The sequence below is a fragment of the Sinocyclocheilus rhinocerous genome, unplaced genomic scaffold (genome assembly GCF_001515625.1).
Source record: "Sinocyclocheilus rhinocerous isolate Xijiao unplaced genomic scaffold, SAMN03320098_v1.1 scaffold11, whole genome shotgun sequence".
Lineage (NCBI taxonomy): Eukaryota > Metazoa > Chordata > Actinopteri > Cypriniformes > Cyprinidae > Sinocyclocheilus > Sinocyclocheilus rhinocerous.
Genome location: NW_015625587.1, coordinates 2,110,976 through 2,125,596, shown reverse-complemented (window position 1 = coordinate 2,125,596; position 14,621 = coordinate 2,110,976). Strand labels below are relative to the sequence as shown.

At 39.1% G+C, this 14,621-nt stretch overlaps 1 protein-coding gene across 1 annotated transcript in view; it reads left to right on the top strand.

Annotated features, from left to right (window-relative positions):
* LOC107756055 (brain-specific angiogenesis inhibitor 1-like) overlaps positions 1–14,621 on the top strand; it is a 101,576-nt gene that overhangs the window by 37,597 nt on the left and 49,358 nt on the right. Inside the window, exons 3-11 of the mRNA XM_016573035.1 lie at positions 8,295–8,453; positions 8,679–8,753; positions 9,217–9,321; positions 10,637–10,816; positions 11,144–11,473; positions 12,302–12,403; positions 12,606–12,712; positions 12,798–12,992; positions 14,487–14,555. Of these exons, the coding sequence (XP_016428521.1) occupies positions 8,295–8,453; positions 8,679–8,753; positions 9,217–9,321; positions 10,637–10,816; positions 11,144–11,473; positions 12,302–12,403; positions 12,606–12,712; positions 12,798–12,992; positions 14,487–14,555 (1,322 nt within the window). The remainder of the gene's footprint in view (positions 1–8,294; positions 8,454–8,678; positions 8,754–9,216; positions 9,322–10,636; positions 10,817–11,143; positions 11,474–12,301; positions 12,404–12,605; positions 12,713–12,797; positions 12,993–14,486; positions 14,556–14,621) is intronic.

Genomic DNA, 14,621 nt, shown 5'->3' with positions numbered 1-14,621 from the left:
TGTCACAGTGTCTGGTTGTGGTGCCCTGGACTGGCCACTTGAGGGCGCTCTCCAGTTTCTTGTTATGTGTTTAACTCCATTTCCCATAGTCCCTTGCTTGTCATTCTGTCTGATCATGAGCACCTGTTTATCAGTTCCGATCATATTCACCTGTTAGTCATTTACTCATTATCCCATATATATATATATACCATGCTCACTCTGTCTGTCATTGCTGCTATATTGTATTTGTCTTCCCATGTCTGACCTTGATGTTATCTGGAGTTCACGGTTTATTCTGTTCTTTGTGTTTTTGGATTACCTTTTGCCACGTTTTTGTTCCGTTTTGATTATTTGTTACTTTCAATAAACTGCACCTGGATCTTACCTTGTCTCTCCTGGCATTCCATGACAGATGGTGCATCTCACTGACTCGGCTCAACTTACCCCTAATCTGGGGCAAATTCAGCCACAGGAAAAAATTTTATAAGAAGCTATATTTTTAGAACCCTTTGTCATAGACTCATTCTGATCATTTAAAATTATAGGAAACATCCTGAAATTACTTTAGATACTTTCATTGTACATCTGCCTCATTTTCCCTCACCTTGAACCACAAGTAAAAAAAAAAAAAAATGGCTCATCTTACCACACTCTCCATTATAATGGAAGTCAATGGGAACCAAAACTGTTTTGGTTACCAACGTTCTTTGTTTTGTTTTTTTTAGAATTTTAAATTTTGGGTGGACTATCCCTCTAATATATAAAGAACAAGAATGATCTAGGATCTAAACTGTGATATCAAAATGCTGACATAAACATGCACATCTCAGATTGGTGTCTGGCCCTGTGTAAGCTTTAAAAATCCTAGGGAACTGCTTATTAGTGAACACATGCTCCTGCAGATAGACCTGTTTTGTTTGTGAGTGGGTGTGTGTCTGTGGAGAGCGAAACACAACTGTAAAGAGCTCCCCGACCTATCTGTATGATTACCCCCTCTCACATCTCTAGAATCTAACCCACTGTCCATACAAAATAGAATCTATAAAAGCTATAAAATCTCTTCTTGCATGCTGAGATTGACCCAGTGAATGCAAGCAGGAGAGATTGAGATGGGACCGATGAATGGTTTGATTAGGGGGATTAGGGGTTATTTGTCTGATAAAGCTTCCTACTTTTGAGAGGCACCACAGATGGGCATAAATGTCTAATGCACCTAAGGCTCTGCAACATACATGTGCCACCAAAGTGGTTTCCATAGGAACATTAGATCAGAGTGAAACACTCAGTATGAACCCTGTCAATTCTCAAGGCTGTTTTAACCAAGTTTACTAACCATATGAGGGCTAATGCATATTCTCTTCTTCTCTCTTTCTCTCTCTCTCTCTCTCATTCTTCTTCAACCTGTCTAACATATGAAAATGTAACCGTTGCTGCGGTAAAAAAAGACTTGTTTATTAGACATTCAGCCTCTGATATTCAACAAGTGGAGCATTCAGAAGTAGTTTCAGGTGTTCATCAGTTTATATTATTTTATTTATGTAATTTAATATATAAATGAATGATGAAAAACATTTTATATGCATAAATAAATGTAAAGAGAAATAAAAGATGATTTCAGTTTTTAAGCCACAGGCCAAAAATGAGCTTGCTTTATTGCAATGGTCAAAAGTTCAACATATAACAAATTAAATTCATAGCAAGCCATTTATGATATTTATACTATAATTTTATTTTATAGTCAGAAGCTGTGCCTTATGTCAAAAATAGAAAAGTGGCATTCATCAACCAAAGGCACATTACATTAGGCAATTGCAAAGTAGACAGCTCTGATTTAATTTCGTCATTCAGTGTAGTGGTATTCATATTCATTTTGTCAAAAAAGCCTTTTATGATTTTAGATTGCCACCTTAAATGCTATACCATAATGACATATATTGTGTTTTAGTTGAGATTAAATAGTAGACTTTGCATTCCATGTCATAACATCTGGCTATGAATAGTATCATCATTAAAAGTCTGCCTGCATTTTTATCAGTAGACACTTGCCAGTTTGGAGAATTCAATTAAACGAACTTGCTGCAATGATAAGGCTTGTTTACTAGATGTATCCACTGAAATTCACAAAGTAAATCATTCATAAGTAGCATTTTTAAGTAAAACAATTTCTCACAGTTGACTGGTGGAATGATTATGCTATTATTCATTATTTGTCTTTTAACCAACCTCAATATATATTAAACATATGCAATCTCAGTATCAAAATTACAGTTTCATATGCAGCTTATTTATTATTAGGCAGGGTGCTTTCTTGCTTCTTAGCGTTTAAAATTAGATGAACTTATTGCTCTGTAAATGTCTTGGAGTTTCGGAGAGTTTGATGCAGTTCCGGGTAGCTCGGCCGCAGTGTGATCATCCATTTTGGTGGTCACTGATCCAAGAGCTGGAAGTGCATGAAAGTGAGGGCGAGATGGCGTGTTCACGTGTATGTTTGTGTGTGTTTTCACATGTGCACCCACGTCCTTTCGGTCTTATGAGCAGATGTTTCTCTGCTGAAGATTGATGTGCAAGAGGAAAATAAACAAAGCCTGTTATTTTTCCACTCATCTGTGGGCCTGTGAAAAGTGGGAGGCCATCTGATCCTTTTAGTGAAGGTGTTTTTGATTCGAGCTAGATTTTTCCCCTTTTGTTCCTGCCGAGGAGAGGCATCCATCTTCGGAATTGAAATGTCGACTTCTCTGACCCGCACCTGCAACCAAAGAACATTCAACCAAACCCCTATTCATATCTCTGTCGTACTTTTGATCTGTTTATCTACTTGCTCATCAGTAAACAGTGTAGACTCTGAGCTCCTCATCTGACACAGGCTGTAATCCCGTAACGTATGCACTCCGCTGATGAGAAGTCACTGGTTTTGTCATTGTGTGACTATTGAAAGACAAGGCAGAAGTAGTGATCAGCACTAAACAGGAATCACAATCACCAGGATGAACCAATGAGATAGAAAAAGACCCAGGCCCAGTGATCATTTATGAGCCAAAGAGAGAGAATGGGACAAATTTCACCAGAGAAGAAAGAGAACAAACTGTTTAATTGTGTTACACTTGTTTTGTGTCAGTTCCCAAATATACTAAGAGCCTTGGATGATATGCAGTTGCTGTTTTTGTGAAATTAGTAAATATTATATGTAGTATGTTTATATTATTAGAAAATAAAAACATGAATAATTGTGTTTTCATTGAGATTAATAGATATATAATCACATCTGGCTCTGAAAAGTAGCATCACCAACTTCCGCATTCATTTTTGTCAATGAATAGTTGCCAATTTTAAGAAATCAATTAGACTAACTTAGTTTGCTGCAACATTGAATTATTATTTGGCATTTGTGTCTTATCGGTTGGAAATAACGGTCCAATCACTGCATTCTGGTTTTCTAGAAATCACATTGTTATTTGGAATGTTGTTGGATGACAAAAAAGCAGAATTTTCATTAACGTAATGATGATTCTAATGTAATGATAAATTCTTTATCCATAAATGTAAGTGTATGGGGACAAAACAATATTTCACTGTATTTAAAAAAAAAAGGTTTTGTTTGTAACCAATTTTCATCATTGAAATATATGAAGAGCAAACACGTCTGCAAATTTGCTGGGATGATAACAGACTAAGTTATTGTAAGATGAATGAAAAGTCCTCCCTTTGTTCAATTGCATCTTCCCCCCAATTTTATTGGTGTCCCTTGCTATCACAATCCCCAGTCACCAGTCCATTCACTATCCTCAGTCACCAGCCCAGTCCATACGGACTACATTTCCTAGCATCCCTGCTGGTCAACACAGCCATCACCACACCTGCCATAGATGAGCTCATCAAGCCCTGTATAAGAGCAGTTACTCTCCACTTTTTCCTTGACTGGTCTCGTCACTTCACATGTGAGGACTTACCTGGCTACTTTCTTGGATGCTTCCCTGTCTTCACTAATCCTTCACCACACTCACCAGCACCTGCAACAAGCAAAGAACTGTTTATGCTCAAGCTAAGTGCTATCTATTAGTGATGCAAAGGCCGATTCATTTCCGCGAGCTGGTTCTTTTCGGACAGATCGGCTCATTGAACCAGTTCAAAAAGCCGATTCATCGGTTGTAGTATGTTTATATTATTAGAAAATAAAAACATGAATAATTGTGTTTTCATTGAGATTAATAGATATATAATCACATCTGGCTCTGAAAAGTAGCATCACCAACTTCCGCATTCATTTTTGTCAATGAATAGTTGCCAATTTTAAGAAATCAATTAGACTAACTTAGTTTGCTGCAACATTGAATTATTATTTGGCATTTGTGTCTTATCGGTTGGAAATAACGGTCCAATCACTGCATTCTGGTTTTCTAGAAATCACATTGTTATTTGGAATGTTGTTGGATGACAAAAAAGCAGAATTTTCATTAACGTAATGATGATTCTAATGTAATGATAAATTCTTTATCCATAAATGTAAGTGTATGGGGACAAAACAATATTTCACTGTATTTAAAAAAAAAAGGTTTTGTTTGTAACCAATTTTCATCATTGAAATATATGAAGAGCAAACACGTCTGCAAATTTGCTGGGATGATAACAGACTAAGTTATTGTAAGATGAATGAAAAGTCCTCCCTTTGTTCAATTGCATCTTCCCCCCAATTTTATTGGTGTCCCTTGCTATCACAATCCCCAGTCACCAGTCCATTCACTATCCTCAGTCACCAGCCCAGTCCATACGGACTACATTTCCTAGCATCCCTGCTGGTCAACACAGCCATCACCACACCTGCCATAGATGAGCTCATCAAGCCCTGTATAAGAGCAGTTACTCTCCACTTTTTCCTTGACTGGTCTCGTCACTTCACATGTGAGGACTTACCTGGCTACTTTCTTGGATGCTTCCCTGTCTTCACTAATCCTTCACCACACTCACCAGCACCTGCAACAAGCAAAGAACTGTTTATGCTCAAGCTAAGTGCTATCTATTAGTGATGCAAAGGCCGATTCATTTCCGCGAGCTGGTTCTTTTCGGACAGATCGGCTCATTGAACCAGTTCAAAAAGCCGATTCATCGGTTCCTGACGTCATCAAGCAATAACGTCTCTACGCATTTATTTTCTAATAACTCGGTGCCATATTGTATCAATGAAAAATTCAAACAAGTCATTTGTGTCAACACATAGGCCTATTGAAACATTAAAAAAATAAAGTTATTTGTGTGAAAGCATATTGCTGATTATTGCCGTATAATTCATTTAAGTTAATGATGTTTGTGGTCAGTTTCATTCGCGGATCCTTTGTCAGATACGACTGACTGACCAATATTGACTAGCCTACAACTTGGATAAGATTCCTAAAAGTTTCACACCTACAGCACACATTACAGGCTTTGATGCACAAACGCGGATCTGTTCTACATGTCTACAGTATAAAGAATGAATAAACATAAACTCCTTGATTTCGCTTAAGCAACATTAAATATAATATCGTCTTGCGTCATCAACCCGGAACTAAAGTTCGATTCAGTTCGATTTATGAACCGGTGTCATGAGAAATCGAGTCCCCCCTCGAAATCGAGTCCGCTTAGGACCCCGAGTGATCCCATTGGCTCAACGAACTTTTAATGGGTATTATTTTTAGCGCCTGATTACAATTCCTGCAAAATCGCGCTTTGATTTATAATAATAATAATAATAATAATTCATTACATTTATAAAGACATCCTAGGACCTCGGTTTAACGTCTCATCCGAAGGACGGTGCTTGTTGACAGTATAGTGTCCCCGTCACTACACTGGGGCGTTAGGACCCACACAGACCACAGGGTGAGCACCCCCTGCTGGCCTCACTAACACCTCTTCCAGCAGCAACCTAGTTTTCCCAGGAGGTCTCCCATCCAGGTACTGACCAGGCTCAGCCCTGCTTAGCTTCAGTTAATGTATATGTCGTTTGAACTTCGTTATAATGACCATTAATGTATTTTAAATTACATGTTTCATACGCTAGTATCCGAAGCTATAGGTTGTGAAATCAAACATTTCTCGTTTTTATTGTTTGTTTTTTTTTTGGTTAGCTCACGTACTAGTATAGCATACAGCTACCCGATTATTTGAACTTCGTTATAATGACAATTAATGTCTTTTAAATTACATGTTTCATAGACTAGTATCCGAAGCTATAGGTTGTGAAATCAAACATTTCTCGTTTTTACTGGGTTTATTTTGGTTACTCGCGTACTAGCATAGCATACAGCTACCCGATTAGCCTGCTAGGTTAGCTTATACACCACGCATTTGCACTTACCATACATATATTCACAACGAAATAGTAACATAAGTGTTGACTTTTGATCAGGCATTTAAAACATCTACCGCCTTGGTCCTAAGCGGACCCGATTTCGAGGGGGGACTCGATTTCTCATGACACCGGCTCGACTGGTTACTTCTTGAGAACCGGCTCAAAAGAACGATTCGTTCAAGAACCGAACATCACTACTATCTATTTTCATTGACTTATATACTCACCTGTTTACCACACTGCTTCTCTGAATTACCTGTGAATAAATACTTTGTTGACATTACCTCTGAGTCTTCTCCTTCTGTGCCTGACACTTGCTTTTATTTATTTGCTATTGTTTACTAGTTATATACTGCTATTCATTTGAGGTGGCTTAATTAAATTAATTTTATATATATATACGGTCTAATCAGATTCAATGATCTATGCTAAGCTACAGCTGAAAATGCTACTGCCAGACCCGGAGTTCGGCTGAATGGATTCGAAAACAGTAAAACTTAACTGTTTAACTCTAGGGGAGTTGGAAAATGAGCCTATTTTCAAAAATAGTGGAGTGTTCCTTTAACTCTGCTTTGCATGAGTGTTGCTTAGAATGTAACAGTCGGAAGGGTTCAGCTGATGTTAGGGTCAATGGTGTGACACTCATGTTCTTTTTATCTGGGTCTGTTAAGGTATTCAAAAATACTTGAATGCAGCATTTTTATGATGAACATGCTTTCAATTTCTGAGATAAAATTGTTTGGTGTTTAAATTAAATTGTATGTGCATGTCACCTGCTTTCATCTGCTTCTTTTAAAAAATCTTTAAAAAAAAATTATAAGTTGTAAATAAAAATTACTTTTTAGTAATACCTTTTAGGAAATATTATTTTGGTCCCTATTCTTCAAAATGTCATGTTTAATTCAATGTATAATTCAAACTTGATATTTCTATGTACTTATTTGGGAAATTTACTAGCAATTTCTGAGTGAACATTGTTTCAGTGTATAAATTAAATTAATATTCTATTAATGAAATCTACAAAGGCTATAAATTCCTACTGAATGTTAAACATACATATTTAGTTATAATTTTTTTTTATATAATTTGTTTAAAATGGTATAAACTTCATGATATTCATAATCCTAAAGTTCATGGTAATTGTAATTGTGTTTTAAAAATTATGCTGCTAAATTATAGTGGGTATAGAAAAGAATCACACCCCTTTAAAATAATCACATTTTGTTGCTTTGCAGCCTGAAATGAAGACAGACACAGTTTTTGTTTTATCCAGCTGTATTTACTCAGTGCAACGTATAACTTATATTCAGTTTTTAAATTTTTTTCTGATATGTTGGTGTTATATCTTTCACTTGGATGAACCAAGACTTGGTGCTTCTTTTAAATAGATTTTTTTCTTTTTTTACTGGTTTGAGCTAGATTTCTTTTTATTATCTTTCACATGTAGCTACCATTGACCCCATTACATTGGCCATCTTTACATTGTCTGTATGGACCCTCCCCATGTAATATATGCTAAAACCTTCTGATGGACATTTTAAATATAAGCTGTATCTGATTCTTTCTCACTTTCATTTCAGTTCTCACTTTCCGGGTAGAGCGGCACTGAGTGTAGAATTACATACCCTTCCCCGTACAATTGATTTGTGAGTAATTAAAAATGTCTGCAGCTGGACGTTGTCCAGCTTCATGTTCTATTCATGCAGATTAATACATATTTGTCGGGGCCTCCGGGATCAGACAGGCAGCAATGTCTGCTATTAAACATTCATGAGCGAGCAGAACACAGGGACTCATATCCTACTGATATTTATGGGTCCATTTCTACATCTTAGTGCCATCATAATGGATTACGAAATCAGAACATTATCGCTTAGCAGAGATGGAAATTTAATTTGTGTCACGAAAATTTATTAATAAATGGCTTTTTCTTGGGAATTACACTCACACGGACTTGTGCATGCGTCTATGTGTGGGTTTAATACAGGTGGCTGGAGTGGGTGGGGCAACTGGGCAGAGTGCAGCAGTGAATGTGGAGGCGGAGTCCAGACGCGTACACGCACCTGTCAATCACCACCTGAGGAGGCGTACTTGTGCGAGGGTGTCCTGGAAGAAGGTCGTCCCTGCAACGCTCAGCCATGCATCGGTAAGTTGCGTTCTAGGCTCATGCACGTTTGCACGTGACCGTTCACACATCCACTTCTTCTCTAGCTTTCTCTCTCTATCACTGTCTGACAACTCATTTTTCACATTTTTCACATTTCACTGTAAAAAAAGATGTTCTGCTTCTTGTGTGACACAATGATAATAATGATAATGATAGACTGATGATAGAATGAGCATTTTTGTGTGCTTTTCATTGAACCCATAGGCTACAGGCAGTATTCCTCTAAAGGCAAGGGTTTAAGTCCAGTGAAATACAAAGGAATGCAAGAGGCCATGCTTGGTAAGGGCGTCACTGACCAAATCAGTTTGAATGTGGCTGTAGTGAGTAGATCTTCACTCAGTTTGGATGGAGGCCATGAGTAAATAACCCACTCCATGGTCAAGGCCATCGGCTGCAGATGTCTTCACCTCGATTGTCTGTGTCTCCGTTCCGCATGGTCTGCTTATTTTTTCATCCGCCATCCACTGCTCGCTCCATCTTGCCCTCTTTCTGCACACTTCCTCACATTTTTCAGTGTTCAAAGCACACGTTTTGAGGTCACGCAAACCCAGAAGTGTCTAAACTCTCACAGAGTTGCGCGTTCACATGGAGAGTATCAAACCAAACACAGGTTCAATTCTTCTCAGCTATGTAACTTCACACAAAATCCCAAGCATGGCTGATGCTGGTCTAGATGTTCAGGTCGCACAGTACTGCCCGATCAGAATTCGACTGTAGTTGCTAACCCCACCCCATCCTGCAGGCAGAGGCCGACTTGGCACTCGTAGCCAATCCCTGCGCTCGGTGGACAGCCGTAAACGAGAGGACTCTGATAAGACCCGCAGCGGACAGCAGTCATCCCAAACAGGTAAGAAGACAGGTGACATCAGCCTCCTCTGCAGCTTGGGGTCACACACATATACACACTTGCAACCATTTCACTCACTAGTCCACATACAGGGGAGTAGACTGGATGTGTATGTGGTAACCCTGGATGCTGGAGAGCCGTAGTAAGATGTTAATGGGTTCAAGTGCAGCATTGTCTGCTAACTCCCTATAGTTCCCACTGCATGTAGGATGGTCTCTCTCAATCTCTTTTCATTCTAGCATTTCAGCATCTCAGGGGGCCAGACAAAAGTGTTATTCAGATAAAACAAGCACAATGTTGTAGTAAGTGCTAATCACTTTATGCAGAAGAAAACAATGATTTGACTTAACATTAAGAACTTGCAGCCAAACATTTTACTTTTTGCACACTACTCTACCTGTAATTATCTGTTCACACTGACAGCTGTTTTTGCTGTATTGTTGGTAGCTAGTAGCAAAGTCTCTTGGAATGCAAGTCACACGGTGGTTCTATTTGCAATGCACATCCTGGCATGCAAGATCTAATCGAATGGGGAAAATCTAAAAATCTCAAAAACTGCTTGACAAACTTATTTCAAATTAGCAAAAAAAAAATTCTTGTGAATGTTGTTTCTTGCACTCAGTTGATGTTGGAATGCATATATTTCTGGTTGGCCAATGCCAATGCAGATGTGCAGTCCTAAGCATGAGGTTTATGTGGGAAGCGGTATGTCTAAAAGTAACTGCAGTGCAAAACGACTAACATCTCTTATTTCAAAGAATTGACTTCCATTACTAGAGCTGCCATATTGTGCGTTGCAGATTTTCCAATTCATAGCAATATGAGTGAACCATCTTGGGTATCATACAGTCTTTCCTAGTAGGCGTTCCTGTCATAACACTGGCGGGCTATGTAAATGGCAATAGCTTCTGAACATCTGATCACAAATATGATATATTGCTGGTAAAAATAAGATGTTATTCTGTTTGGACAAGGAATACGTTTTCTTGCTGCTAAAAATGGAATAGATGTTCATAAAATTGCAGAAATACATCATATCATAAATAAGATGAACAATGATCAATGCATACTGCTCAATGTGCTCCAATGTCTTCACTCTTATTGGTAGTCGTCCCATTACGTCACCTCTCATTAAACTTTTCTCAAATTTTTCTCATCCCAAACAGTGGCTTATGCCATCGGGAAATAGGCAACTCCTGTTTAAAATAAATGAATTCAAGTTGTTGTAGACCGTTGTCAGTGTGAACCAGTGCTCTTTAGTTTTTCCCTGGTGTGTTGTCGAGGTGCTTTTTTCTCTCTATAAATCATACCCTAGCCGCTCTGATTACAGTACACGGGTCGTGGGATGAATGGACTCCATGGAGCTTGTGTTCTTCAACGTGCGGCCGTGGGTACAGAGACCGTACCCGCTCCTGCAAGCAGCCACAATTTGGAGGAAACCCCTGCGACGGTCCAGAGAAACAGACCAAATTCTGCAACATTGCTGTATGCCCAGGTGATCTTTGGGTCTTTAAATACAGACTGTCTCATACAGATTTAATAACTTTCATCAAGCAGCACAATTAAATCCTAATGTGAGGCACTGTAGAGAAGGAGATTGAAAGGAATCTTTGTGAAGTTCACAGCAAATGATGGTGATTAATAGAAGCTTTAAATCACTGCGGATTGGACTGGAGTTTGGCAACCCAAAGCTCCTTTCACTTTCCCCTGCAATATATCTTCCAATAATGTCCCCTTATCATGCTCCACTTTCAGTATCCTCTATCCTCAAATTTAGAAAATTCTTCAGTTTCTTCTTATAACTTTGGCTTTTACTCTGTAGTGGATGGCGTGTGGAATGAGTGGTCCAGCTGGAGTTCCTGTTCCTCGTCCTGTTCAAATGGAACAATGCAGCGCACTCGGGAGTGTAATGGGCCCTCATATGGGGGCCTGGAGTGTCAGGGCGAGTGGCGTCAGACAAGAGACTGTTTCCTCCGAGAGTGTCCTGTGGATGGCCAATGGCAGCTCTGGAGCTCTTGGGCTGGTTGTACCAAAACATGTGGTGGAGGAAGCCAGCAAAGACAGAGGGTGTGTTACGGTCCATTTTTTGGGGGGGAGCCATGCCCAGGGGACAGAGAGGAAGTTAGACATTGCAATGAGAAGAGATGTCCAGGTGAGACAATCACATGGTTGTAACCAAAAGTCATTCTCTGCTAGGAGTGGTCAATATACTGGTAGACACAGTAAACTGGTTGAAATTTGACAACTGGTATTCATTTCCGATTACCATCTCTATCGTGGCAGTGTTGTACATCACCCAAGTTTATCCTTTTCACGCATTTTTACGTTTTGACACGTTAAACTTTAGAGAGATTTTAAACCACTATAGCACTTTTGCAAAATGCAAAAGAGGTCTCAGTTTGATACTTGTGCACTGTTCTGATAGATGGTTTTATTTCTGAAAGACGTTTTTAATTAAAACCGTCTGTCAGAACTGTGCGCATGTATTTAACTGAGATCTCTTTCATGTCTTATTGTGCCACCTGTCACAGCGTGTTATTTTTGCACTTTATTTCGCTCAAACGGTCGAATACACACAAAGTTATGTCAAAATGCCTGTCTTAAGTTAGAACATTAGATCCGTGTATTAGGTCTTAAAGTGACAGTAGCCTAATATACCTGCTTCTTATCTTCAGTAAGGTTGAGAACCTTTTACTTGTATTAGTTAGGCTAGAATTGGTTTTTGCTATGGCACTGAAATATTTGCATCTAAAATGTTGGCATTGTAACAACCTTATTTGCAGCAAAAATAACAATTGTGATATACACTGTTATCGTGAAACACAATTACTCATTTTGGTTATATCGCCCACCCCTATTCTCTACTATTTATAGACTTCAGATGAATTATGTTGTAATTCTGTACCTTACTTGTTTCTTTGATCACATGTTGTGGGATTGTTCAGGTTTTTGTGGTTTTTACTTGTTTGGTTTTATGCAGAGCCGCATGAAATCTGTGACGAGGAGAATTTCTCTAACGTAGTGTGGAAGAAAACTCCTGCAGGAGACACTGCAGCTGTCCGCTGCCCTCCGAATGCTGTAGGTAAGACATGACTCATGCAAACACGAACACACCAGAATAACTTTCTAAACAGTCATTACCCTCAAAGCTATACTGAGACATTTTCAGGACCACGGACAGCTCCAAACGCTTGGGTTAAAGAAAACCAAGAAACATGCAGTATACAGTTTTTAACCAATCCTTGTTCAAAATCTGGTAATGATGACACATTTCTGTGATGCAGGACTAATTCTTCGGCGATGTTCGTTGGATGATGAGGGCATTGCATACTGGGAGAACCCAACATACTTGAAATGCGTCTCAAATGACTACCGAAGTATCCAAACACTGGTAGGTGATCTCCAATCTAATTCTAGTTAAGTTAAAACCAAGATGGTGTCTGCAAAGCTAAGGTTTTTTTTTTTACCTACTCCAGACCAGAGATCACCTGTCCAAGGCTCAACGAGGGCTTGTGGGAGATGGGGTCTCTGAAGTCATGACCAAGCTGAGGGTGATGTCAAGTGATGGAACAAGCTACAGCGGAGACCTTCTGGCTATCATAGATGTACTGAAAAACATGACGGAGATATTTAGGAGGTCCTACTACAGCCCCAGTAATGCAGACATGAGGGTTAGTTAAGCATTAGTTCTAAATAAAAGATTTGACCCTGAATGCCCCTGAATGTTTCTCTGTCATGTGGTTTTGTTCACAGAATTTTGTGCAATCAGTGAGTAACTTACTGATGGAAGAAAACAGAACATTTTTTTCCTTTTTGATTAATTGTTTAATTAAAAACACTTTTGGCTTTTGATGGTGCTGAAACAGACCAATTGAAATCACCCCCAACTCTATTACTCACTCACACCTTGAACATTAGAAAGCCGTAATACACAATATCCCTTTGAAAATGCCGAACAGTCCCTGAGCTATGAATGAGTATGTCCCTGATATGCTGCTCACACAGATTTCCAAATATGCATAGTTCTATGCATTTCTATAGCTTTGGAATCACACTCTAAACCACACACATCTCTCCTGCACAAAGATGACTATGGTTTACTCAGCACCCAGGTTCGCAAAAACAACAGGAAGATGAACCTTCATGGTCATACGTTGTGGGCCGCAGCTAGCAGAGTTTAAAAGGGAGTGTGAGAGGTTCTGTTTACCTCTGAATCACTGAGCTGCCCATGAGCTCAGATTCTCCCATAGTGACAACACCTGTCCTACAGCAATGACCTATCAGTACCACACAAAGCTTTAAGATGCAGATATATGTATATGTAACACCACACATTCATCAACAGATGGAAAATACTGCACAAGAACTTGAACACAAGAACATGAGTGGTACTGTATAGAGTTAGTTTCTTTTTCACTAAGTAATTTAATGTCTCTGCTCCAAACTGGATTTGGATGCAACAATGTGATGTCAGGGCCATGGCCTAGTGGTTAAAACAGTTAAATGGTCAAATATAACCATTTCAAAGAACTGTTTTTGAATTTAAAGGGGTGGTTCACAGTTTTTTTTCTAGGCTTGATTGTGCACGGACAGCTCCAAACGCTTGGGTTAAAGAAAACCAAGAAACATGCAGTATACAGTTTTTAACCAATCCTTGTTCAAAATCTGGTAATGATGACACATTTCTGTGATGCAGGACTAATTCTTCGGCGATGTTCGTTGGATGATGAGGGCATTGCATACTGGGAGAACCCAACATACTTGAAATGCGTCTCAAATGACTACCGAAGTATCCAAACACTGGTAGGTGATCTCCAATCTAATTCTAGTTAAGTTAAAACCAAGATGGTGTCTGCAAAGCTAAGGTTTTTTTTTTTACCTACTCCAGACCAGAGATCACCTGTCCAAGGCTCAACGAGGGCTTGTGGGAGATGGGGTCTCTGAAGTCATGACCAAGCTGAGGGTGATGTCAAGTGATGGAACAAGCTACAGCGGAGACCTTCTGGCTATCATAGATGTACTGAAAAACATGACGGAGATATTTAGGAGGTCCTACTACAGCCCCAGTAATGCAGACATGAGGGTTAGTTAAGCATTAGTTCTAAATAAAAGATTTGACCCTGAATGCCCCTGAATGTTTCTCTGTCATGTGGTTTTGTTCACAGAATTTTGTGCAGTCAGTGAGTAACTTACTGATGGAAGAAAACAGGGACAGGTGGGAGGAAGTACAACTGGTGAGTCAGCCTTCATTCTCTCTCTCTCTCTCTCTCTCTCTCTCTCTCTCTCTCTCCATGTCTCTG